This window comes from Arvicanthis niloticus, chromosome 6 (assembly GCF_011762505.2).
Source record: "Arvicanthis niloticus isolate mArvNil1 chromosome 6, mArvNil1.pat.X, whole genome shotgun sequence".
Classification (NCBI taxonomy): domain Eukaryota; kingdom Metazoa; phylum Chordata; class Mammalia; order Rodentia; family Muridae; genus Arvicanthis; species Arvicanthis niloticus.
The window spans coordinates 51,969,248-51,995,161 of NC_047663.1; the positions used below are offsets into that span (position 1 = coordinate 51,969,248).

A 25,914-nucleotide genomic window follows, 5' to 3' on the forward strand; every position below is an offset into this window, starting at 1 on the left:
AAATGGCAAGGGGAAAGGTTTCTATAATGATGGCATTGGATGGTTAAGGTAGAGACCAGGATGGGCAAATAGTTGCCAAACACTTGTAATCATAGCATTTGGGAGGCTGTTTTGGGGAGGAGCTTAAGGCCAGGAGCTTAAGGCCAGCCTGAGCTAAATACGAAGATACAGATACTGGACATGGTGCATGCTGGAATTCTAGGACTGTTGTAATTCTATGATAGGGAACTTGGGAGTTCAAGGTCACTCCTGACTATATAGAAAGTTTGAGGCCATTTTAGGCTACTCGAGACCCTATCTCAAAAAGGTCAGGAGCTATGTCTGTGTGGTCCAGGGCCTGGTGCTTTAGAAGAAGTAGAAACTGATGAGGGCAGATGCCCAATGGATTAGCGAGCCAGTGTGCTCACCCAGGAGGCTGTCTATAAGAAAGGATTCAAAGAAAAAGGTCTGACTCTTGCTGAGGCCTGGGCTAGGGCTGGGCCTTGCACCTTGAGAGTATCTTAGCACATTATGAGGGAAAGCCCCAACATCATTGTGACCCGGTCACTCTCAGGACCTTCTAGGTCAGGCTGGCAAGCCAGTGGGCATTAGGGGTACTAGGCTGGGGGCCTAAGGGCCCTGGTGGCCCTAGGGACCGCCATGGCCATGGCTGAGCGGCCTCGGCCTGGGTGGGCCTCATATCAAAACCCCAACACCAACAACTGCCAGGACATGGGAAACTCCATTCTGCTGCTCTTGGGTCTCATCATCTGTATTAACATTGGCATCAATTTGGTGACCCTGGTCAGGGATGGAGGGTGTGGATGGGGTGGATGGGAGGCAGGCCTGGTTATAAGGACCTACCTGTGGTCACCATGTCCTCCTATGCCTAGCTCTGGAGCCGAATCCGCATCCTCTTACACCGAATGTTTCATATAATTTGTGAAAAAGGTAAGGAAGGCTGGGGGGGGGGGGGGCGGGGGCGGGGGGGGGTTGTAGCCTAGGAGGGGCAGAAACCAAGCATTCTATCCACCTGACTCCAAGCTGAATCCTTAAGACTGAACTGCAGCTTCTCTCTCAAAGCCCCACGTCCCACCTCTCTAGAAGACAATCTTTCCAACAGTCTCACCTCTCCCAAATCCACAGAATCCAGTAAATTATCCTCACTTGGGAAGCTGGCCCAACCTTCGAGGAAGCAGACCTACCCTGAAGTCCATCTTCGATGTACCATGGACCCTGTGAAGATGACCGTGACCCCCCCACCCACTCGTCGTCGTCACCGCCACCGAGCACCCGCATCTCGCCGTGCCCGCCGCCCAGTAGCTTGGGCCCCTGATACCGATGATGAGAAAACGCAGCAGCACACCACGGCAATCTGCTCCCGCCACTGGGACAGTCCTAAGGATTGGGAAAGTTTCCAATCTGTGCACGATATCTGGGAACCTTGGACTCAAGATGATCTAGAACAACCTCCCCAGACCATCCGCTTCCAGCCAACAGTAGAGTCAAGGCCTCTCAAACCGGAAATCCGGTCAGAGCACGGCCTGGAGGCCTATGTGTATACTGTGAATCCCCCGCCTCCCAGTCCAGAGGCTTTGAGCCATAAAAACAATGCGGCAGGGCCAGGGGCAAGTGCTGAGTGTGAGCAAGCACAGGGCCAGTCTGTCTCACCAACCTTCCTGGGTCCAGCAAATGTCCCCGAAATACCCCGGCGCCGTTCATCAGGCCGAATAGTCTATGATGCCCGAGATGTGAGGAGAAGGTTACGAGAACTGACCCGGGAGGTGGAGGCTTTGTCCCACTGTTACCCCTTGGTCTCTGGATCCAGCACAGCTGAGGGGACAGGCAAAGATTGGGTGTATCGTCCCCTGAAGGGAAGGTGACTGGGGACAAAATAAAAATAAAAAAAGAGAGAGGAAGTGGTTTGTGGTGATATAGAGGGGAATGATCCTCACAATGCCCAGAATTCCTGATCGCTAAGCAAATGACCTCCCTGGACACAGCCTAGAGAGCCGGGGGGGGGGGGGGTATCAACTTCTTGCCCTCCTAGGTCCTGTCCTGAGCTTTTCTAAGGCCCTTCTTGGTTCTGAGACACCCAACTGCTTTCACCTTGCTTTTAGTGTCCAGAGAAGCCACCAAGTCTATCCAGATCCCCAGGCAGTCCTGAAGTAGAGGATAGACCTCAGGCCCCATGGCCCTAACTCAGAGGTCTAAGGAGCCCAGGTTTAAACTACAGGTCTAGCAGAAACATTGTTCCTCTAATGCTCTAGTTTCTTTTGGCAGATTGCTGAGAGAGGGAGGGTCTCTAGGCTCTCTCAATCTCCCAGGCAGAACCTCAAGTTCCTGCAACCTTTGAGAATAGATTTAGAAGCAGGAGGTAAAACAGTAGGAACATCTCAAGAGGTGACTTCCCATTAGTCTGAGCCTCTGTGATCTTATGCCTGTCTCCGTCACAAAAGATAGGCCAAGGGATCATGTTCACAGCCTTAAGACTTTCTACCTCTCTCCCAACCCCCACAGCCATTCCTGCCGGCAGATAAATTCCCAATGTCAGTGAATCATCCCAGCCTACACTTTACCATGTAACCTCTCCCGAGTTTTCCACCCACTGGCTAGCAGAGAAACTGATCCCCTGCCTGCTCCTAGACAGTGAGGTCTCCTATGCATATTAACACACGGTTTTCTGTAAATCATCCTAATTTTCTAGTTCATTTACACTCAAGTTGGTTGGTAACACATGCCTCTAATCCCAGTACTCAGGAAGGAGGATAGGAGGGTCATCCATTGCAAGTTCAAAGCTAGACAGGTTTACAGCCAGTTCTGGGCTGGACATGGCTAAAATAGCAAGACATTCTATCAGCAAAACAAAACCCCCAAACAAAGAGAAGTCATTGGTCACGTTAACTTTATTCTGTTACATACTGGAAGGTACTGTATGTTTGGAGACCATAGGAAAGGTCTTTCCTCCATTTATGAATAGTTTCCTATAATAAAGCACGCTTGGTTGGCAGGAAGAAGGAAGGACCAAGGAGTTCAAGGGTAGTCTGCCAAGGTCAGCCTGGCTTACCAGAGACCCTGTCTGAAAATAGCATGAAAAATGATTTGTTGGCAAAGTGGTGCAGGCCTGTAATCTCAGTACTCTGGAGGCAAAGGCAGGATATTTGTTGCAAGTCCAAGGCCAGTCTGATCTACATATTGAGTTCCAGGCCAGGGAGGATTATATAAGACCCTGTTCTATGTAGCCTTGGCTGGCCTAGATGTCACTGTGTTGCTCATGCTGGCCTTGAACTCAGAGATCTGCCTGCTTCTGCATCTGGGATGACTGGACTAAAGGTGTGCACCGCCATACCTAACCCTCTTTTTTTTTTTTTTTTTTATTAAGGTTTTTAGGTATCTCATTAATTAGACTCTATGTGGGGGTGGAGTGGGTATGTACACCTAAGGGTCATGTCCATGGAGTGCAGAAGAAGGCTGTCAGATCCTCTGGAACTGTAGTTCTAGGTAGTGAGCCACCCAACCTGGGTGCTGGGGACTGAACTTGGTCCTCTGCAAGAGCAGTAGGCACTCTGAACTGCTGAGCCATCTATCTCTATAGCCCCTGTTAGACCCTATCATTAAAAAAAAAAAACAAACCAAGCCAAAAACCTTGCAATCAGGGTGCTTCTTTCACAGTAAGTGATTGTTAACCTAGTTTACTCGAAAGACCCTTTCTGTCATATTAAAAATTACATCTTTATTCTATGTGTAGTATGTAATATTTTTCTAGCGCTGAGTAAACATTTGGCAAGTGTGTGTGTGTGTGTGTGTGTGTGTGTTTTATTGATATAGTATCACTAGCCCCCGGATGGCCTGGAACTAGACTACTTCCTGCCTCAGCCTCTCCAGCAGCAAGGGCTGCCAAACCCATTGCTACCATACTGTGCTGTGGCTTTCTTAAGGTAGTGGTTATTAGTTTTTCAATAAGGAGTCAGTCTTCTTGGAAGGAAGACCATAGTTGAGGTTGGTGGTTGGCAGGGACAGCAATCCCAGCAAGGAATGCTTCTGCATCTATATGATGCCAAAGCCGATGAGTGACCACTGGGCATGGGTGCTGGTACAAGAGGGATTATGACAGGGAGATGGTCAGCGTGGGAAAGACTTGGTTCTGTCATGTACCATTCATTCTCTCTCTGTATGCTGCCCTCAGAGCAGGCATGGAATGTGACATACCAACCAGTTACAGATGTTGCCAAGTCTCAGAAGAGCAATGAAATTCTTTATAGATATTTTGACTGTGTGAAGATGGTCTCATGACCGCAGCGACCATACTTTCTGACCAGGAGCCAGATATGGGGTTAAGCAAGGAGACCTAGAAGACCCAAGGGTCATGTTCTATCAAATGGAAGTCAAAGATAAAAATTGTCATGTTATGGGTCAAAAGTGAATAAAAGTTCACCTCGGCTTTATGACTCTAACCTGCCTCATTATGACCTGGCTCTCTCCCCCAGGTAGCAAGCATCTCTCAGTACTAGCATAAAAACAGTGTGGGTTGGGCTGGGCTGGGTTGGGCTGGGTGGGGGGGGGTGGCCCAGGTGGCCTTAGGACCCCCCCACCATGGAAAACCAGCTGTGGCAGAACACCCTGGGGTGCTGCAATCAATACCAAGAAAGCCCCCAGGATGCTGAGAACATCCTATTCCTGCTGCTGGGCCTCATCATTCTGGTCAACATCAGCATCAATGTGACAACCGTGGTCAGTGATTACTGTGGGTCACCCATAGGAATGAAGAAGGCTCTCTAGAAAAGCCAGCTACAGGCTTGCTTCACTTGCAGAAATGGGTGGGGTTGTTGGGAACGGGGATGGTGCTGGAGAGCTGGTCTTCACTCCCATCTTCCCACCATCTCCAGATGTGGAATGGGCTCCAGAATGCCATAGACAAGATGATCTGTTGGATGAACCAGAAAAGTAAGTATACTGGACAACAGTGTCCCCCACGCACACTGATCCTAAGACACCAGGACCACATGCGTGTTCCTAACCCTGGACTCTTTCGGCCCTTGCCTCTTAGCAGATGAAGTCCAAGTTGCCGAATGTCCCCCCAAAGAGCCCCAGACAGCCAACGTCCAGGACGTCCACATCCACTGTGTCCTCGACCCTGTACAAGTGAAGATGGCCCAACACACACAGTGTTCCTCTTCCTCTTCCCATTTTTTCTGTAAGCGCTCTAATGACAGGCGCAGCCGCAGGCGCTACCGCTGCCAACAGGGCAACCTTCAGACTCGCCAAAGCAGCCAGCAGCAACAGAGCTGCCACAGCCACCAGCAGAGACTTCGGAACAACAGGCAATTCCCCCATGGCTACCCAACCTTTCGTAAACAACCTCAAAGCCACAAGCTGTCACAGATGAGGCCAATGCCCTTTTTTGACCTGGAAGACCGGGATTCCCTGCTGGAGGATAATCGGTCCTGCCCGCATGCCAAGCAACCCCGTGGGGGCTGGGGTGGTTTGCGTAAGCCGGTGCGTCTGGCCTCCAATGTGGGACTGTGGGGTCGCCAGGGTGGAATCCTCGCCAGCCTCCCATTACCCTCCCTCTACCTGTCACCAGAGCTGCGCCGCTTGCCTAAGCGAGTGGAGGCCAAGTCAGAACTGAGGTTACAGGGCTTCGGTCCCCATTATTCACAGTCCCGGATTTGGGGTAACATGGAAGCTGAGCAGTGGGCCTCATCACCGCCTCCTCCCCGCCGGCTGCTTCCTAACCCTTCCTGGGTCACCGTGGGTTATAGCTCTTTCCCTTCAGGGGGCCACATACCTTATGATGCCAGGGACCAGTGGCGCCGTGGGACAGAAAGCTGTGAGCCACCACCTGCCTTTGTATCCAGGAACCCAAGGCCAGAGGCCCAAGGCTACAGGGACCACACCTCCTCACAGGCCTACAGGCAGAACTTCCCTAGCTATACTCACAGCCAGCCGAACCACAGCCCACCACAATCCATGGGGCATGTGGGTTATAGCTCCAGGGAATCTCACGAAGTCCGCAGGCGGGCCCCTGACTGGATTGAAGTTTTCCCCTCTCGTCATCCTCTGACCACCTCTACCTCCCTCACGGCATTGGGTGAGGCTTCATACCAAAGGGCCCCAACTGCCAGCTCAGGCTTGATCCCTCATTCCTCCCAGCGCTTGGCGGAAGTCCAGATTTCTGAACCAACCCCACCTCCAACCACCTTTGTTCCACTCAGTCGGAATCCAGGTGGCAATGCCAACTACCAGGTTTATGACAGCCTGGAGCTGAAGAGGCAGGTGCAGGAGAACAGAGGGCGGGCCAGCTCGCTGCCACCACCTTCCACCTCAGCTTCAAGGCCCTCTCTGCATAGAAGCCGGACAGGGAAACTTAACTGAGCAGCCGGGGAACGTGAATAGTGGGGCAAGGCATGGAGAAAGGAATAAAGAGAGAGTCCAAGAAAAGTCTGTTGTTGTCTGTTGTTTGGAAGCTCTCCTTTCAGTGGGGTGGGATTATTGAAATGAGACACCACTCTTCTTGACGTGATGTTCTTGTTGGGGGGCGGGGGGGATATGGTCCTGCTAGTAGGTGCCTGGTGATGCTGTATAGAAAGTCTCAACAGCTCCACACTGCAGATTGGAGGTTTCAGTGCACCCACCTTGTCTCCGTTCTTGCTCCCAAAGGAACTCAGCTCTGCTCGAGAACCTGTGAGGTCAGTCAGGGCTTGGAGTGGTGACTTGGTAGTTGGGCACTGCTGCTTTTGCAGAAGACATGGATTCACTTCCCAGCACCCATATAACCATTTGTAACTCCAGCTCCAGAGGACCTGATGTCCTCTTCTGACCTCCATGTGGACCAGGCACATGTGGCACATGGACATGCAGGCAACATTCTCATATACATAAAAAAATTCAGAGAAAAAAAACACACACAAAAAAATGGAGGTCAGAGAACAGGCAGACAAAAGCCTGAGGCTCCGTGTGGGAAAAAGTTTAAGGCTCTAGATTCTAGCCAAGTCTCTGAGGTCAAGGGAATTCCTGGTCTTAGGAGTGATCAAGGGGTGAAAGATTCTGGGTTTCCAACTTCATGAGTAAGGTGTATTTGAGCTGACTGAGTGCATCAGGGCACCCTGGGCTGGATGGTTGAGAAAAAGGAAGGGGTGCTGACCTACAGGCTTAAGTTACTCAGACCTGGTCACCAGGGCACTTCATCTTGGGACCTTCTCCACCATCTCATTGTGACCCCAATTGCCTGCTCCATTATGACTCAATCCTCCCCTCCCCCACTAGGGGGCGGGCCTGTTTTCTAGTTTGTAGGGGCCATGGGGCCCAGGTAGGCCTGGGACCCCAGGTCATGGGTGAACGAATCTACCACGGAGCCCATTCCTGTTCTGGCACCAACCTCAGGAAATGCCAGGATTTAGGAGATTCAATTCTTCTGATTCTGGGCACCTTCATCTTACTCAACGTGGGAATCAATGTGGTGACTCTGGTCAGGGCAGGGTCTGGGCATGGGGTAGAGGGGGCTCAGGGGTGACTCTGGTCAGGGCAGGGTCTGGGCATGGGGTAGAGGGGCTCAGGGGTGACTCTGGTCAGGGCAGGGTCTGGGCATGGGGTAGAGGGGGCTCAGGGGTGACTCTGGTCAGGGCAGGGTCTGGGCATGGGGTAGAGGGGGCTCAGGGGTGACTCTGGTCAGGGCAGGGTCTGGGCATGGGGTAGAGAGGACTCAGGGGTGACTCTGGTCAGGGCAGGGTCTGGGCATGGGGTAGAGGGGGCTCAGGGGTGACTCTGGTCAGGGCAGGGTCTGGGCATGGGGTAGAGGGGACTCAGGGGTGACTCTGGTCAGGGCAGGGTCTGGGCATGGGGTAGAGAGGACTCAGGGGTGACTCTGGTCAGGGCAGGGTCTGGGCATGGGGTAGAGGGGGCTCAGGGGTTGTTTGCTTGTTTGTTTTGACTCAGGGTGAGTCTTAGGGTCTCCCTGCCTCAGTCTCCCGAGAGCTGTAGTTATAGGCATGTGCCACCAGGCTTAGCCCAAGCTCTGGGGGTCCCAGGAGGCTAAAGCAGAAGGGCAGCTGGGCTGTGGCTGGATGAACGTTGCCCTTCAGGGCTCACCTGACCTCTGGGCTCTCCTTCCTCTGCTCTCTCAGCTCTGGAAGCATCTGAAGAGCTCTTTGCGGATTCTTTTCCATCACTATTTCCCCAAAGGTGAGTGGTCTCCTGGGGATGTACTTGTCCGTTTCGTCACAGCCCCCATCCCCACCCTGGCACCTGTCCTTTCCCATCCTGCTTTCCCTACAGACAAGCAACCCATTGATCTAAACGGTCAACCCATGTACATGTGTTATACCGCAGATACCAAGAACCTGTGTTCAAGACTCCCTGCCCGATTCCACCACCGCCCCAGCTTCCTACCCGGGCATGTCAATCACCTTGACTCTTGGATACCAGACACAAATGATGAGAACATTTCTAGGTGCTGCTGGATGCCACCCCAGTGTGGACATGGCAGAGCTCCCACTGAAGCCCCGTGGGAACTGTGGAAAGAAGGGCCGATGGGAGCTGGAGAAACCCCTCCTGCCACAGCCATGAAGACTCAAGCTTCTTCCTTTTCCAGGCCAGAGATCTCTCCCCAGATTCCAAAGATAAGCAAGCTGAACGTGGTTCCTCCCTCTTCACCTCAAGACAACAAGACTAAGGCACCAGTTGACAGTGCACCCCATGCTCCGGCTCTAACCTCTACCTCAGCCAACACCCATGAGCACCCCTCCACAAAGTCCCAGACTCAGACCTTGGAGCACTCTGAATTCAGGGCACAGGGTGTTAAGCATACCCCAGCCCATGCACCACCATCCCATGCACCAGGCTTTATCCCAGACCTCAGTGAAATACCAAAACCAGCCAAGGCTTCGTCTCCAACCTCATCCCATCAACCAGCACCCAACCAACCCTATCCCCCCACCCAGGCCCCAACTCATAGTGAATCCCATGTCTTGGGTCAGGCCCTGCCCTCTAGCCCACTCCCAACCACAACCCCAGCCCAGGGTTTAGCCCATAGCCCCAAGAAAAACTCAGTCCATCAATCATCTCAACCCCCAACCAAGCCTCCTGCATATGCTTCCTTCCAATCTCAAGGCCACGAGCCAGTCCAAATCCCAGTACACACCTTGACCCACTCCCAAGCTGATGTCCCTAAAGAAACAACGTCTCAAGTCTTAGGACATGCCCCATCCCATTCTCCAATTCATTTGTATGCCCGTACCTCAGTGCCCAACCCAACCTCTGCCCCAGCCCCTTCCCCAACCTTCACCCCAGCCACTTGTGTCCTGGCCCCTGTCCCAACCTGTGCCCCAGCCCCTGCCCTAGCACTGCCCACAACCATGACAACTACTCAAGCACCTGCTCAGGCTCCTACCACCAGCTCTACCCCCGTCCTGTCTTCTGTCCCTTCCATGGTGGCTACTTTTGGCCCCGGCTTTTCTACTGGCCATATGGTCTATGATGCCCGAAGAGTGAAGCAGAACACTTTCCCTAAACACAGCTCCCAGGACTCGAGGTACTTCAGGAAGGACTTAAACACCCTCTCCAGACCTCAAGAGGTGACAGGCCTGATAAATTCTAGTACTACTGAGCAAACACCAAAGCAGCATGGTGGGGGCAGTGCTGAGCCTCCTTCAGGGTCTACGCTGGGCTACCTGGAGTTGGGGAACATGGAATGGAAGGTCTCAGATAATGCCAAAGATAAGTTCTCCCAGCCCAAGACCTTCCCTTACAGCAGCGTTCATCCTTGCTGTTCTGAGAGGAAAACTGAGGAAGCCCAGGCTCCGCTCTACCACCAGTTCCTGGTCTATGCCCAGGATGCGACTCCCTCGAAACCCTGCCTTCACTCCCCCAGCCCCACCCAGAGCACGCTGCCCACCATCCCTCCACCATGCACTCTTTCTCTGCCGCTTGTTTCTCCCAGAACATTTGCTGTGTCTCAGTCTAACCATCAGAAGCTCTCCAATTTAACACAAGCCCCCTCCTTTCTCTCAACTCCCAATTCTCCTCAGACGGCCTCCTCTTCCCACTTCTCTATCCCTTCTCAGTTCTCCACCATTTCTCAGTCCTTAATCCAACCTCCAAACCCTGAGAATCAAAACCTTAACCAAGGCCTTGGCCTTCAGAAGAATCCATCCCTTGCCAATTCCGGAGTTCCCAAGAACACAGGCTTCACACAAGATACAGGCCGCCTCCAGAAGAACCCAGGCCTTACCCCAAATCCAAGACTCCAGAAGAACCCAAGCCTTACCCAAGATTCAAGCCTCCACAAGAATCCGGGTCTTACCCCGACCCCAGGCGTCAACAAGAACTTGGATCTCTACAAGTTTCCAGATCGTACTCAAGACCTTCACATCTGCATGAGCCCAAACAGTTCCCAAGACTCTTGCCTTCACAGGAATCGAGACATCTCTCAAGACGCTGGCGTTCTTAGGAATCATCCAGCCTTGAGTGTCATCCCACCTTCCAGTCTCCACAAGAATATATTATTTAATGCAACACCTGGCCAGCAGACTTTGAGCTTTATGCAAGACTCTCTGGTCTACAGGAATGCTCCATTAAACCAAGATACTGTAATCAAAAATAAAGACCCCTCCTCAGCGACCAACTATAAGAGGCCCGACCCCTGTCGAGATTCTGGAGGTAATAATGTTACAGGAAATGTACAACATCCAGGAGTCTGCAGGAATGTAGGCCTTACCCAAGACTCTAGACCACAGAAGAGTCGGCGCCACACCGAAGATTCTGAAATGAACAAAAGCGCAGGACTTACCCAGGAATCTGGTCCCCATAAGAGCCTAGGTCTTGTCCAAACTTCTTGCCTTCATAAGACCTCAGGTCTCAAACAAGACTCAGGAGACTACAGGAATCTAGGCCTTATCAAAGATTCTAGAATCCGCAGAGTCCCAGATCTTACCCAAGACTCTGACTCCTACAAGACTAGCAGCCTTGTCAATGCCACTGAAACCGAAAAAAGATCAGACATTAACCAAGATGTTAGCATTTACAGTTCAGAACATAGCCAAAGCTCTAATCTTCAGGACTTCTCAGCAACGGATCAAGATCCCTGTCCTCATCGGGACCCAGCGCTTGCTCAGGGCTCCGGCTTCAATCCTCTAGGCCTTACCCAGCAAGCTAGACCCTGCAAGGACTCAGGCCTTATCCTAGACTCTGGCCAGGCCAAAAGACTAAGCTATGTTCCGGGTACAGATTCTGCCCAAATCACAGACTCACTTCAGACAGTAATGCTAACACCTTCCCCAGTGAAATCCTTCGTGTGTAAGATGGCTTCTCAAAAGGACAATACGGAGCAGCACTTACCCTGGCCTTCTGTCCCTGTCAATCAAAACTCCTGCGCTACCAAGGCCCAAGTGATCTCCGCGGACCTGAAAACTTTTTCGGAGGTACCTGTACTGATTGAGCTACAATCACCCCACCGGCGGTTAGACAGCCAAAACTGGATCTACCACCCTGTAGATACAGTTCCGCCAGCTTGCCAGAAGTATCGTCAGATGTCTATGCCTCCTAAAATCAACTGGAAGCCCCATTGCCCTGGACCAGGCACCCGGTTAGGTCACGTGGTCTTTGATTCCCGCCAGAAACCGTTAGCAACTGGAAGGGATAAGTGTGAAGCTTTATCTTCCAGGCGCTTTCGTCAAGAGGCGCCCAGAAACTCAGAGGAGACCCAGAAGGAGTGGGGATATCAAAATGTGATGAGAACCTTGAACAAAGAGGGGACAAATATGCATCGGGAATAAAGAGGCAAGAGAAGCATTGTGTGGGCTGGTTGAGGCTCTCCACCCCAGCACTACCACAGATATTGGTCATCTTAAACAGACACAGAATGAATACATTCCTATCGTCCTCCACAGCTCCATAGGTGATTTTCAGGAAAAAAAAAAATACTAACCACTAGCCAAATGTGACTATCAGAATGTCAATTAAAATTTAAAATTCTCACCAAGTGTTGTGTTGCACACTTGAATCTCAGCACTTGGCAAGTGGAGACAGGAGGAACAGGAGTTCAAAGGAATCCTCAGCTCTAGAATGAATTCAAGATCAGCATGGGTTACTTGAGACCTTGTCTCAAAAAAAAAAAAAAAATTATCCCAGCACTTGGTAGGCAGAAGCAGGTGTATCTCTGTGAGTTCAAGCCCAGCCTGATCTACAAAGTGAGTTTCAGGACAGCCAGGGCTGAAACTTTGTCTCAGGAAAAAAAAAAATCCTGAAGAGATGGCTCATCTGGTAAGAGCATACCCTGCCCTTCCAGAAGACCCAGGTTGGAGTCCTAGCACGTACCAGGTGGCTCGCAGCTGTCTGTAACTTCAGCCATCTTCTGGCCTATGTGACCTTTGCACACATGTGGTATGCATACATGCAGGCAACCACTCATTAAGATGATAATAAATTAAGCTGGGCATCGTGGTGCATGCCTTTAATCCCAACATCAAGAAGGCAGAAGCAGGTGGATCTCTGTGGGTTCAAGACTAGTCTGGTCTACATAATAATTTCTAGGACAGGGCTACCTGGAGCCTCTCAAAAAATAAATAAATAAATCTGAGCTGGGTAGAGTAGTTCACACCTATAGGATCAGAATGCGGGAACCTGAAGCAAGGTGCTTTGTATTTTGAGCCAAGACAGAGCTATATAGCAAAAGCCTGTCTCAAAAAGACAACATCAATTTAAATTCTGTTCTTCAGGCTCTACAGCTTTAAGTTCTGATAGCCACATGTAGCCGGACAGCAGAGACTCAGGACATTTCTATCATAGCAAAAAATAAAATTTTTTGAGAACTGCTATTGTTATGTAGCCCAGGCTAGCTATGACCTCATTCTATACAGCTTATGCTAGACTTGAACTTGCAATTCTGCAGCCTTAGCATCATGAGTGCTGGGATTAAAGGCATGCTCCACCACTATGCCTGCTTTTTTTACAGAAGGAGTTGAGAGTCTCTAATATTGTAGCTCAGGCTGTCCGATAACAACTCCAACACAAGATATGTAACTTGCCTCTTGGTGAAGGTGCCACTGTTTCTGGTAGGAATCTGAGACCACGTGACCTGTCTGGATGCCTGTTTCTGGACAGTGGGGTGTTTAGTTGATTTGTGAGGCATAGACATTGAGGACACTTTGGCTGAAGGAACTGTATTTATAGGTACAGGCTGGCCTCACATTAAGAGGCGACCCTCCGCCGCCCCCATGTCTCGGTTTTAGGATTACAGGTAATGAGCCACCACACCTAAGGATCACAGACCATTCTTTTCTTTAAAGACTGGGTATGCTGGTGCATGTTTGTAATCTCAGAATTTGGGAGACACAGACAGAATTAGGAGTTCAAAGCCAACCTGACCTATAAGATACCCTGTCTCAATACAAAGGGAAGGGGTCTGCTGAGGTTGCTCAGAAGGTCGGGGTGCTTGCTGCTAAGCCTGATGAGAATTTGATCTCAGAGTTAATCGAGTTAATCATGGTAAGGTGCCCTCTGAGCTCCACACACACACTGTGGTATGGGGAGACAGGTGTGCACGTGCATACACACATGAAATAAAAACATAATTTAAAAAAAAAAAAGGAAAGCTGGGTGGTGGCACAGGCCTTTAATCCCAGCACTCTGGAGGCAGAGGCAGGTAAATCGACAAGTTCAAGGCCAGCCTGATCTACACAGAGAATTCCAGGACAGCCAGGGCTACACGGAGAAACCCTGTCTGGAAAAACAAAACAATAGAAAGAAAGAAAGAAGAAAGAAAGAAAGAAAGAAAGAAAGAAAGAGAGAGACAGAAAGAAAGACAGAAAGAAAGACAGAAAGGAAGAAAGACAGAAAGGAAGAAAGACAGAAAGGAAGAAAGACAGACAGGAAAGGTAAAGAAGGAAGGAAATAGGCAGAGTCTAGCACGGTGGGAAAGCATCGAACCCTGATGACTTGAGCTTGATCCTTGGGGTAAATATGGCAGAAGGAGAGGACCAATTTCCACAAGTTGTCCTCTGACCACCACCACCACCACCACCACCACCACCACCACCACCACCACCACCCACCACCCACCCACAGAGAGAGAGAGGGAGAGAGAGTCAAGAGAACATGAGATCAATTTCTAGCACTCACATGATGGCTAACCATCATCTGTAACTCTAGTCCCAGGGGATTTGAGGTTATCTTCTGGTTCCAAGAGCTGCAGGCATACAAAAGGTGCATAGGCACACACGCAGGCAAAACACCCATGCACAAATACAAAAAACCGTCTTCACTTCTCTTGACCTTGCCTCTTGGGTCACATATATACAAACCTGTGTTCCTGGTTCTCTGCTTTCCCCCCATGGATGAAGGAGAAGGGTACCCCTTTAGCAGTGACTTGAAACCCCTTAGGTCTGGGTTTTCTAGCTGAGCTCTGGTTTCAGGGGTTCGTCTATTGACCCCACCCTACCCTAATTTTGGGGCAGGATCTCCCTCTAGGTTGGGCTCACCTGGAATTCTGCATCCAAGGTGAGTCTCTGGTTCATAGTAGTCACCTTGCCTCAGCTGCCCAAGTGCTGGGATTATGAACTTGAGCTGTCACCCTCCCATAATCCTCTAGTTTTTCAAAATGTCCTGGGTAAATTATCTAACCTGAGAACGTAAGAGAGATCAGAAGCAGATGGAGTCTATGAAGGCCTGGCCTAGTGATAGGTGGTTTGGTCTGTGAGCCTCCTTCATGTTTACGGGTTTATTGTCTCATCATCACATTCTTGGTCCCATCCTGTGTCTGTGCTATATTCTGATCCTTTACTCTGGTTTCTCGTAACATAGATTACTGATGTAATTTCCTGCCCTAGTTTTTGTGGTCTGACCTAACCTAGCTGGGAGTTTCCTCTGGACTTTCAATTTAGTCCTAATAGCTTCTGTGAACATGTAACTTCAAATTCCCAAGTGGTTTTCCTGTCACAATTCTGCATGTCTGACGTGAGTATTGCTGGCTGCAATCTCTTTTAAGATTCAGATGTCTAGTTCCATATCAGCTATGTATTCCTGCCTTAGTATTACGACCACTGACTCCAGAAAGATGCTTTCCCACCAGTCCCCTACCTCAACTCTGACCCTGGACAACTCATATGCACTATTCCTTTTTTATTTTATTTTTTTAAGACAAGGTCTCACTATGCAGCCCTCACTACCTGGAACTCTTTGTGCAGACCAGGCTGGCCTTGAGCTCACAGAGATCAGCCTGCCTCTGCACCCCAAGCACTAAGATTAAAGGCTACACTCAGCTTTTTCCTTCTTTTAAAAGAGTCAAAGGTTTGGAGAGATGGCTCAGTGGTTAAGAAAACTGGCTGCTCTTCCAGAGGACCTGAGTTCAACTCCCAGCAACTACATGGTAGCTCATGACCATCTGTAATGGGATCTGATGCCCTCTCTGGCACACAAGTGTACATGCAGATAGAGCACTCATATAAATCTTAAAAAAAAAAAAAAAAATCTAAGTTGCCCAGTTGCTCCACCTCCTAAGCCCAGCACAACATTTCCAGGCCATAGTCTCTCTAAAATGATCAGAGGCCTTTAACTCCTGGGAGGCAGAAACAGATGGATCTCTGTGAGTTCAAAGCTAGCCTCCCTGATATATATAGTGAGTGCAGGGCAGCCATAGCTACACAGTGAGGCCCTGTCTCAAGTTAGATAAATAAAACTAAAAACAAAGTTTTAGTTTTTCCTTTAAGGAGCCTCATCTAAGAGACTGGAGCTTCAAAAATGGAAAGGAGGGTATGTTCATTATTTACTATTCGATCCAACTGATTATCCGTCTTCTCCGATTCCAACAAGTGTTTGTGTAGGACTGGCTAGACAGAATAATACTGTCTCCAGCTCATTGTAGTGGCATGAGCCTATAACTTCTCTTGTCACCAAGGAAGCTGAAGTATGAAGCTTGCTGTGAGTTCAGGGTCAGCCTGTGCTACATGGTGAGTCCAGGCCAGCTTAGACTACATAACGAGACTTTGTATAAAATGCGTTGTCTGTCAGTTAATCTCAGAATCTCAGGAGGCAGAGGCAGGCTGAACTGTTTGAGTTGCAGTCAGCCTGGTCTACATAGCAAGTTCCAAGCCATTCAGAGCTACACAGTGAGACCCAGTCTCAAATAACTAAACAAACTTAAGGGAGAAAAAGAAAATAAAAAGAAACTATAGCTTCCAGTAGCCACTACTTCAGAACAACGGAAAGGGCGTGAAGGCACCACTGCACCTGTATCATGGGACACAGACTACAACTCCCAGGATAGCAACATCTCAGTAGGGTGAGAGGCGTGACTGAACTCTCACAGGAGGCGGGAACCAGTCCGGAGCCACCCAGACAGCTTCCAGAAAAGGGCGTGGACATGTGACCACCAGGAAGTTACCTGTAGAACCTTTTATGTTGCTTTCTGTCCACCACCTTCCCAGCTACCCCTTCATCGGAAAGCCGCGGACCAATAAGCCCTTCTCAAAAAGAGGTAAAGGGAGATGGGCAAAGGCTTGTGGCAAAGATTGGCAATTGTATTCCCAGAAGGGGCCAAATAGCCTTTTTTTTTTTTTATCTGCTGAGTCAGGTGAACCGATTCACTGTGAGGCAACCTGCTGAGAAAAAAAAACCGAAGGAAACAGTCATGTGTTCATTCTGAAGACTAAACACAGAGCACATTATCTACAAGACCCACTTGTGGACTGTCGGCAGCCCTTGCTCCGCCTCAGAGGGAGGGGGAAACTCGAGAACTTGGGGGCCACAAAAGAAAGGCCTGCCAAAGCTAACTGGGATCTGTTTGCTCCCGCACCAACCGATAGAGAAGCATGGCTTCCACCGTCTGGGGGGGCGCCCCCTGGTGGGGCCCACCGCCCCCAGCCCCAGCCCGGCCTCTCACAGACATAGACTTCTGCTCTGGTGCACAGCTGCGAGAGCTCACTCAGTTGATTCAGGAGCTGGGTGTCCAGGAGAGTTGGAGTGAAGGGCCCAAGCCTGGAGCTGATCTTCTCCGAGCCAAGGATTTTATCTTCTCTCTACTCGGTAAGTAATTATCAGCTGTGGGAATTTGCAAACTCCAGCCTCGCCATTTCCCGCCCCGGCTTTGAACCATAACCCTTTCTCTTCCTTTAGGTCTAGTTCACCGCCAGGACCCTCGTTTTCCACCCCAGACAGAACTCTTGTTGCTACGCGGTGGGATTCGCGAAGGTTCCCTAGATTTAGGGCACGCCCCCTTAGGTCCCTACTCCCGGGGACCTCATTATGATGCCGGCTTTACACTCCTTGTGCCTGTGTTTTCTCTGGATGACACTGGGCCCGAGCTGCTACTGGATCTGGAATCCTGTTCTGCATGGCTCCGCCTTCCAGAACTGATGCGCGGAATTTTGGTCCGGGAGGCCTGGCAGGACTGCCTAGGACCGCCTGTCCCAGAAGAAAGTGATATGACTCACCAAAACCATAGCAAAGAGAGTCCCACCTACCGGGAAAACTCTGTACATCAGTCACATGACTGTATCCCTGAACCTAAGCCACATACGTCTTTGCAAAAGTCATCTAGTGACCTTTCAGGGTCCCAATCGTCTTATAATGACGTCACCGATCTTGAAACTCCTGAACTATTGGAAACATCGAGTAGTGACGCCTTGGAAGCCGACGAAAGCCCAGTCCCGAAGCCGTCGGAGCCTCCAAAGGCGTGGCCCACATTATGCCCGACCCAAGTAGCTTCATGGTTCTTCGTTAAGTTGGCCGAGGTTGCTGAGTCCCTGATCCCGGTCCCAGGCGCCCCGCGGCTAGTTCATGCAGCTCGCCACGCGGGTGTCACTACGGTCCTCCTGGCAACTCCAGAGCCCCCACGCCACCTCCTGCTCTTCGACTTGATCCCGGTGGTGACCGTGACAGGCTGGCCTGACACGGCTCGGAGCCACTCGTGGGCCGGTCCACTGGTCTCTGAATCGGCCTCTTTCTACCTAGTGCCCGGCAGCCTCCCGGAGCAGCAGGGTACCTCTGGATGGCAGCTGTGCTTCGCCCGCCAGGAGCTGGCGCTCAAAGCGCGCATCCCCGCGCCGCTGCTTCAGGCACACGCGGCGGCCCAGGCACTGCTGCGCCCGCTGGTGGCGGGGACTCGAGCCGCTGCGCCCTACCTCCTGCGGACCTTGCTCTACTGGGCGTGCGAGCGGCTCCCGGCGCTCTACCTAGCGCGGCCGGAAAATGCCGGCGCTTGTTGCCTTGGGCTACTGGATGAGCTGAGCCGAGTACTAGAGGCCGGGGCGCTGCCTCATTATTTTTTGAGCGTCCGAAAGCTCGGTATGGGAGATGGCTCCGCTGCTCTGCGCGGAGCTTTGGCCCAGCTCCGCGGGGACCCTGCACAGGCCTTGCGTGAGGCTGTGGAGGAAGCCAAGGTTGCCCGCAAAGGGGGCGGTTTAGCGGGCGTAGGGGGCGGAACCCATTAAAGATTCTTCTCCTAAGGGGCTGGAAAGTGTTGCTTTTGGCGAGAGGGTCATGGAGGAGACTGCTCCCCCTCGCATACCGACAGTGTGTGCTTGGGTCCAAAGTCTCTTTTCTAAAAGGTTTCCCCAGTATTCTACCCTGCCTGAGGCCCAAGTTCTCTAAATCTGACTGGCGCCCCTTCTATCCCGGTACTGCCTCCCGGAACCTCTCTCCCCGATTCTTTTAGAGTCTATAGGGACTAGGAGGAATATATTTACTGACAAAGTGCGGGAAGGAACTGGTTTTTGGAAACCTGGTTCTGATCAATTTGGCTCATACCAAAGCAGATAGATATTAAGGCCGGATCACAGCCCAGACTGGATATCACAGCCACCGGTTTCTCCACTTTCCCCCCACCTCTCCTCATTCATTTCTGTCCTCACTTCCATCCCAGGCAGTAGAGTCCCTTTTCATTTTCTCTCTGTCGCCTATTCCGTCTACCCACTGCCCCCAACCCCGCCATATCAGGCTCCTTGTCTGGTCTCCTCTGAACCCCGGGCCTTGCCTCTACTCCGACAGCCTCTGTGACAGTCCCCACTTACAGCTTCCAAGGAACCCCAGGGTTCCGCCCGCCCAGCTTCTCCCAGCGTCTCCGCCCCCTGCCCCGCCCCCGGGCCGGCTCGCAGAGGAGGGGGAGCCTCTGTCGCCGCCGCCGCCTCAGCTTCCCACAGCCGCTGCTGCTGCTGCCTCCGCCGCTCTGCCTGGTCCAACCTCCAGGCCCAGTGCTCTGACTTTGCCGAACCGAGGCGCTCTGCAGAGACATCCTTACTCCTTCTTGGGGGTCCGGGACGCTTAGGCCGGCGTTGGGGGGAAACCTCCGCTTGCGGGTGACAGGGAGGGAGGAGCCTGGAGCCGGAGCTCGCGGCATCCGTCGCCCGGATCAACAGGACAGGACAGGTTGAGGGGCGTCGGGGAAAGGAAGGGGTGTCTTAGCAGTCCCAGGGAGGACGAGAAAGCCCTGGCGCAGGAAGCTCTGACGCGCTATGACTTATTAAGGGCCTGTTCACGTTTGAGGAGTGTTGACAACGTGGGTGCACTCCTCTCTTGGGGGCCTTGTTAGATTGGAGGGTGTGGGATCTAAGCAATGCCAGTTGTTCCTCGGGAAATTTAGGGGGCACTAGAAAACAAACAGAAACGACTGATGCTCCTTTTTTCGGGGTGACAGAGGGTCCCTCAGACAACCACCTGGTGTATGGATTAGGAAGGGCTGATTTGGAGGTGACTTCAAAAGGAGTGGAGGGTAGCAAGGTGAGGAAATGGTCTCAGCAGCTGCAACTTTGTGGTACTAGACACGGGGGTGACAATGAGAAAAAGCATTATCCAGCTAGAGGGTCTGGGAACCCCTTGTCACTGAACCTAGACAGCCTGGATATTGAGTCATATTTGCTGGCGGGTGGTATTTGAAGAAAGTGGGAGATCTACTCCATTTAGAGTATAGCAAAGGAAAAGACAGAGCTGGGCTCCTCTTGACATTGACAGCAGCCCAGGGTGAGCTAATGTCCACAAAGCTTAGGACCCACACCCTTTATAAGAGTAGGCTGGGCAGGAGCACCCCAAATTAGGGTAGAAAGAAGCCTCAGGATATTGAGAACGCATCTTAGAAATATAGGAAGGTCTTGACTTTCGGATAGAGGAGGTACCCTCTATCTCGTACAGAGGCCAGAGAGGAGGAAAGGGGAAAGCTTTCATTAGGGGACAGAATTCATGGGTGAGGTCAGCTGAGGAGTGCATAGGCTGCTGGAGCCACTGAAGTCAGTCAGGGCCCAAGGGTGGGAGCTGGTGGTGTGGGGAGACATACGGGGGTCTGGGGTTTATCTTCAGATCCTGTGGGTGGGGCGGTGGGTTGGGTCCTGAGGATGACCTGGTGAAAGGGCTCCTTTTGGGGAGCCCAGGGCGCTCCGGTAGCCTGCTGGTTTGGGGGTGTCTCCTCTCGGGGCGCGATGGCGGCGTTGGCCAGTAGCCTGATCCGACAGAAGCGGGAGGTCCGCGAGCCCGGGGGCAGCCGGCCGGTGTCGGCGCAGCGGCGCGTGTGTCCCCGCGGTACCAAGTCACTTTGCCAGAAGCAGCTCCTCATCCTGCTGTCCAAGGTGCGACTGTGCGGGGGGCGGCCCACGCGACAGGACCGCGGCCCAGGTGAGTGTGGCTAGGGCGGGGTCTCCCGGACAGAAGTCCTCCCTGAGGCCAGGGACCCTGCGAACGAAGCCCGATGAGGAGGGGGGTGTCCCAGAAGTGGAAGAGGTGGGCCAGAACGACAAAATCTACGGGACTATCCTTCAGTTTTCTTCCTATTTGCCTGTAATGCCGAGTCTCCTTCTTTCGAGGGCAGGGGGAAGGTTTGAGGGGCGAAGTCTGACGTCCCAAGCTTCTCAGCTCCTGTCGGCCCCCCTTCAACACAGGACTCCCCACCCCCCCACACACACGGTTCTTCGCCTACGTGCGGGTTCTCGCGATTCTTTCCATCCGAAGTGGCGGGGCTTGGGGGGTTCTGGACGCTTGGGTCACCCCGAGGGTTTCTGCAGCCCTGGCTGCCCCGCCCCCGCTCCGGTTCTCCCGCCCCTCCACGCTTTGGCTCTGTTCCTCCTGGTCGAGCTCGCCTGGCCAGGAGCCAATCTCTCCTGCTCTCCCCCGGGTGTCCTTGCAGCTACCTCGTCAGCCAGCCCCCTCCGTACGCCCTCCTTCTGTGACCTGCGCTTCGAGAACGGTGCTGGGCACCCCCTCCCATTACTCCTGTGTGACTCGGAAATCCAGTCCTACAGGCTCCGGGGACCCTCTGCCAGTAGGATCTCACACACAGTTCAGGCTGAAGACCTGCACTGGGACTTAGGCGGGGGGTCGTACCACTTACAAGGGGGAACAGGGGAATCGGCAGAGAGCAAGCCACAGGAAAGGAGAGATGTAAGGGTTGGTATGTGATTCCCGTCCAGGTACGACAGTTAGGGAGTCCCTCTGGCCTCGCTCCAGGCCTCTGCCGGTTCTCCTAGGGATAACCCCTTGCGCCCTCCTCCCCCACCACCAACAGTAGGTAGTGGTACAGTCCGCAGCCCACCCTCTGAGTGGGACCCAGCCCCCACGTGATGCAGCCTGCCTCTCCATCTCTGTCCCCTCTTCCTTTTCCTATATGTGGTTTAAATGTCCCCCATCCCAGGCCAGTTACCTGGCTGAAGGGTAGAGGCTCAGTCTCAGGGAAAACTGGACCCTGGTGAGCCAGCCGACTGACTGACAGACAGACAGACAGATGGGTCAGTGTCAGACAGGACGGCGCTGTGCCAGAGCAAGGCCCGCGCCAAGCGAGCGGCAGCTGCAGCAGCAGGTGCTGAGTCAGCGTCAGTCAAGCCCAGTCCCACCCCTGCTTCTGAGGGGGAGCCCCTTCCCTGTGGTCACCTTGCTGCTCACCCCGACATTTGCAAACACATTGCCCTGCGTCTCTGGCACTGTCCGTTGTCTTTATGTCTCTCTTTTCTACCTCGTCCCTGCCCCCTCCCCCAACTCTGGTGGGGAGAAGGAATTAAACCATTTAAATAAATTTCAATAAATTAAGCTGGCGCTCATGATTAGAGAAAGCGGAAGGGACCCACACTCCAGCTTCCTCAGGAATCAGAGAGGTGGAAGGAAGCTTGCTTGCAGGGTAAGGGAGCTGGGGCCCTGGAACCCTCTTCTCTTCATTTCCCCTTCCTTCTTTCCTGTGATCCCGCCAAGTGTAGGAATGTTTCTGGGAACAGAGATGTCATTTTCAAAGATAAATGTCTCTCTCTCCAGAGCCTCAGCTCAAAGGCATCGTCACCAAACTGTTCTGCCGCCAGGGTTTCTACCTCCAGGCGAATCCCGATGGGAGCATCCAGGGCACCCCAGAGGACACCAGCTCCTTCAGTAAGAAGCGACACCAGCTGCAGGGTGGGAAGTGGGGAGATGGGGACAGGAGATGACAATCCTATCACCTTTTCAGGCTTTGGTACTTTCTGTTTGTCTTCCTGAGCCCCAAGGGAGGCAGTGGAGATGGAGTTGGGGGCCAGGGTTCAGATGGAAGTGAGGTACCTAGGTATTGATGCTTGCTTCTCCCCCCAGCCCACTTCAATCTGATTCCTGTGGGGCTCCGTGTGGTCACCATCCAGAGTGCCAAGCTGGGTCACTACATGGCTATGAATGCTGAGGGGCTATTGTACAGCTCGGTAAGACAATGAAGCTGAGAGGCCTGGAATACTGGGGACACCCTCAGCATATAACAATTCTTTACAACAGACAGGACGTACACCCAGGACTCTGTCCTTCCTGGTCTGGCTGATCAGGGCCTAGTCCAGAACCCCTCCCCTAGAGTATACCCGTCTCTACTGCCACCACTCACCCTCAAGTACGCAGGCTCTTTGGATGCCTGACTCTTTCAGCTATTAAGGCTGCACTTCTCAGCCTCATCTTTCCTCTGGATAAATAAGAGGTTGGAAATGAGGAGAAGAAATCTTATTTTTAGTGCCCCTATAAATCTAGTTCCTGCCCCTGGGTGGTCCAGCTTCCTCTTTATTCTCTCTGTGTTCTCGTTTCTGCATGGACTCAGTAGCAGCCGTCCTCCTTTCCAAATAATGTATGGATTATATCTTGGCTGCTTCTTCCCAAGGGCTCCATTCTGCCTCTCTCTCTCTCTCTCTCTCTCTCTCTCTCTCTCTCTCTCTCTCTCTGTGTGTGTGTGTGTGTGTGTGTGTGTGTGTGTGTGTGTGTGTGTGTCCACGCCTCTTTCTGGACCTGTGTCTCCCTCCTCAGCCGCATTTCACAGCAGAGTGTCGCTTTAAGGAGTGCGTCTTTGAGAATTATTACGTCCTGTACGCCTCTGCTCTCTATCGTCAGCGTCGTTCTGGCCGGGCCTGGTACCTAGGCCTAGACAAGGAAGGCCGGGTCATGAAGGGAAACCGAGTCAAGAAGACCAAGGCAGCTGCCCACTTTGTGCCCAAGCTCCTGGAGGGTGGGTATGGCTCAGGAAAAGGTGGGTCATGTGGGAGATGTGGGAGGGTATTGACCTTGACATGAAGACTTAGTGACACATAGCTCGGGCCATAAATGTTCAACAAGATGTTGTTATGGCAGGCCAAGACAGGAAGGCCTTTGGGGGGTTGGGAAGCTCTCTTCCTTTGGGTTGGAGTTCTCCAAGGGTGAGTGTAAGAGAAGGGAAGTCTCTCAGAGCTCTGCTTCTTCCTGGCTCTCTGAGTTTCTAATTCTCCTTTCTTGCTTCTCTCTCTTTCCCCTTCACAGTGGCCATGTACCGGGAGCCTTCTCTCCACAGTGTCCCTGAGACCTCCCCTTCCAGTCCCCCTGCCCACTGATATGTAGTCCCTGGACTGGAGGCTCCCTGCACTTCCAGTGAGCCAACCACCGCCACACCCCTTCTCCTAGCCCTGCTCCAGGCCTTGCTGCTCTCACCCCTGTTGCCACACACATGCCCTGAGCAGCCAGGTCTCACCAGGTGCTGTACCCTGTGGGAGCTCAGGCGCTGTCTGAGATCTTTGGAATTGCCGAGCTCTTAGATCCTGGGGCCCAGGAGAGGTTCCAAGATGGGGGTGCCTGAAATAATCCTGGCTGATCACTTCTCTTTTGTTTTTTCACACTTAACTCCTGCCCCTTAAGAGAACCCCAGTTTTTCCTAAAAGGCACTGGAATTCCAACGCTGACAAGGCAAGGGAAGTAATACTCTTCACCCTGGCTGAGTCAGTCTCTGAAGCCATGTCCTTTCCATTGCCACAAAGCCATAGCTTTCTAGGTTGGTCCACTGACACTCAGACTTCATCTCTGCCTCTCTCTGCTCTGCCTTCTATCTTGGTCTCGACAGGCTCTGATATAGCTGGACAGCCCAGCCAGGCAGGGCCATTCCTATGTTCTGTGTTGGAACCCATGTATGAATCCTTTATTCTTCTATCCTTGACCTGGATGGGCGCCTCCCACCCCTAGTTTTAAAAAAAGAGGCTGAATCTGAGCCTCCAAATGTAGCTACTGGCCTTGGTCTGAATTGGAACCAGTGTCAGGTCAACACAGGTTAAACCTTCTTATCCCAGAGACACCCAGTTCTAGAGCATGGTATTCTAGACCTTTGTGGAGCCATACTTCCTACTGAATCTCAGCTCTAGGACATAGAGCTTGACTCTCAGCCCTTTTTTCCAGGATGAACTAGAGCCTGTATGGCCATATTATTGTACTAGCATAAGTTCTAAACCTACCCTTCCACTTTCTCTAGTGATTACTTAAGAATGAGCTATGGCTAGAACTCAGCTATGATTAAATAAGAACTAATTGGCTCTGAGCTGTGCTTGATGGCACATGCCTGTCATTTGGATTTTGGCTGAATCAAAAGGGTTTTGGGCTGAAGGCCATCCTGGGCTACAATAGCAAAACCCTGTTTCAAAAGCCAACACAGACACACAAAGAGAGAGAAAGAGAGAGAGACAGAGAGACAGAGACAAAGATTGAGGGAGAGATATTACTAATCAGTACTGAATGGGTCAAGAACCACTTCTTGCTTTTCCTAGGTAATTTTCTAAAAATTGTCACTCCAGAATACTAACCTTACTTTTACATGGTTTCTAGTTTCAGCATTTCAACTGGGGTTCTGCCAGGGAAACAAGAGTCTGGGGAAAGATACAGGAAATCTGGAAGAACATACCTGGCTCCTAGTAGAGAAGCTGAGAGAGAAAATGCCATGGTATGATTGAACTGTGTCTGGACACTTAGCTACCTCAGCAGGAAGTCCTTCCAGAGCCCTTTTAAAGCTGAGGTCCTTCCTTCTGATATGGTGTGGTGCATCTGTGAGGTTAAGGGGATGTGGGTGTGTGGGGGGGTGAGAATCGGAAAAAAAAAGGCTAGCCTGGGCTACATAGTGAGTTCAGGGGCAGCCTCGGCTATGTTAGACCCTGTTCAAACAACAGAAAGCTGGGGTCTATAACAAAAATAACTCTAGAATTAAAAAGGACAAATAAGGACACAGCCTTGACCCCCCCCTCACAGAAAAGAGACCCCCCAACTCAGCAATAAGTTCAATTTCCCAAGCCCTCTACAGGTCAGGCTAGGAAATGAGGAGCCTCTTGAGCTCCCAGACCTCATAAGTATCCCCAGAGCTTCTAACTAAATAGAATTTACTTTACCTTACAGCTTATAACCTCAGGTGGGTTTTAAGTACCCAAAAAGGACCTGAAAACGGGGAAAGCCATGGGGAACCTCTAGTAAAATAGGGGGTAGATTCCAAGTCTAGCAGATGTAGGTGGAAACGTCTATGGAGGTCCTAAGGGAGGGGCTAGTGCTCAAAGACAGGTCACTTTTCCTCAGGCCCTTTTACTTCTGGCTTGTTGCAAGAGATGCCCCTCTCCCTCATACAAACCCTGCTCAGGCTCCGCTCATCTCCTGGCTCTGCTCTCAGGGGACTGGGTCTCCACTTCATGCTTTCTGTAATTAAAGATGATTTATACAATCGGAGTGTTATCTGACATTTGTGAGTGGAGGGCGACT

General features: G+C 51.8%; 5 protein-coding genes across 8 annotated transcripts; all 5 read left to right on the forward strand.

Moving 5' to 3' along the window:
- Nucleotides 1–27: 27 nt before the first annotated feature.
- Spem1 (spermatid maturation 1) lies at nucleotides 28–1,915 on the forward strand. The gene is made up of 3 exons (XM_034507009.2): nucleotides 28–783; nucleotides 873–930; nucleotides 1,126–1,915. Exons 1-3 carry the CDS (start codon nucleotides 640–642, stop codon nucleotides 1,860–1,862), a joined length of 939 nt encoding a protein of 312 aa, XP_034362900.1. The 5' UTR covers nucleotides 28–639; the 3' UTR covers nucleotides 1,863–1,915.
- Nucleotides 1,916–4,359: 2,444 nt separating this feature from the next.
- Spem2 (SPEM family member 2) lies at nucleotides 4,360–6,414 on the forward strand. 2 transcript variants are annotated; one of them, XM_034507636.2, is made up of 3 exons: nucleotides 4,360–4,710; nucleotides 4,866–4,923; nucleotides 5,027–6,414. In XM_034507636.2, exons 1-3 carry the CDS (start codon nucleotides 4,573–4,575, stop codon nucleotides 6,352–6,354), a joined length of 1,524 nt encoding a protein of 507 aa, XP_034363527.1. In that variant the 5' UTR covers nucleotides 4,360–4,572; the 3' UTR covers nucleotides 6,355–6,414. The 2 variants fall into 2 exon arrangements, with proteins under 2 accessions (XP_034363527.1, XP_034363528.1); XM_034507637.2 differs by having other exon boundaries at nucleotides 5,030–6,407.
- An 889-nt stretch (nucleotides 6,415–7,303) lies between these two features.
- Spem3 (SPEM family member 3) lies at nucleotides 7,304–12,077 on the forward strand. The gene is made up of 3 exons (XM_034504404.2): nucleotides 7,304–7,447; nucleotides 8,103–8,160; nucleotides 8,308–12,077. Exons 1-3 carry the CDS (start codon nucleotides 7,310–7,312, stop codon nucleotides 11,748–11,750), a joined length of 3,639 nt encoding a protein of 1,212 aa, XP_034360295.1. The 5' UTR covers nucleotides 7,304–7,309; the 3' UTR covers nucleotides 11,751–12,077.
- A 4,227-nt stretch (nucleotides 12,078–16,304) lies between these two features.
- Nucleotides 16,305–18,416, forward strand: Tmem102 (transmembrane protein 102). 2 transcript variants are annotated; one of them, XM_076936509.1, is made up of 3 exons: nucleotides 16,305–16,447; nucleotides 16,544–16,995; nucleotides 17,086–18,416. In XM_076936509.1, the coding sequence occupies exons 2-3, from the start codon at nucleotides 16,782–16,784 to the stop codon at nucleotides 18,399–18,401; spliced, it is 1,530 nt and encodes a 509-aa protein (XP_076792624.1). In that variant the 5' UTR covers nucleotides 16,305–16,447; nucleotides 16,544–16,781; the 3' UTR covers nucleotides 18,402–18,416. The 2 variants fall into 2 exon arrangements, with proteins under 2 accessions (XP_076792624.1, XP_034362371.1); XM_034506480.2 differs by having other exon boundaries at nucleotides 16,320–16,995.
- A 1,962-nt stretch (nucleotides 18,417–20,378) lies between these two features.
- Nucleotides 20,379–25,881, forward strand: Fgf11 (fibroblast growth factor 11). 2 transcript variants are annotated; one of them, XM_034507427.2, is made up of 5 exons: nucleotides 20,379–20,571; nucleotides 22,195–22,305; nucleotides 22,501–22,604; nucleotides 23,188–23,386; nucleotides 23,674–25,881. In XM_034507427.2, exons 1-5 carry the CDS (start codon nucleotides 20,379–20,381, stop codon nucleotides 23,742–23,744), a joined length of 678 nt encoding a protein of 225 aa, XP_034363318.1. In that variant the 3' UTR covers nucleotides 23,745–25,881. The 2 variants fall into 2 exon arrangements, with proteins under 2 accessions (XP_034363318.1, XP_034363319.1); XM_034507428.2 differs by having other exon boundaries at nucleotides 23,272–23,386; nucleotides 23,674–25,420.
- Nucleotides 25,882–25,914: the final 33 nt, after the last annotated feature.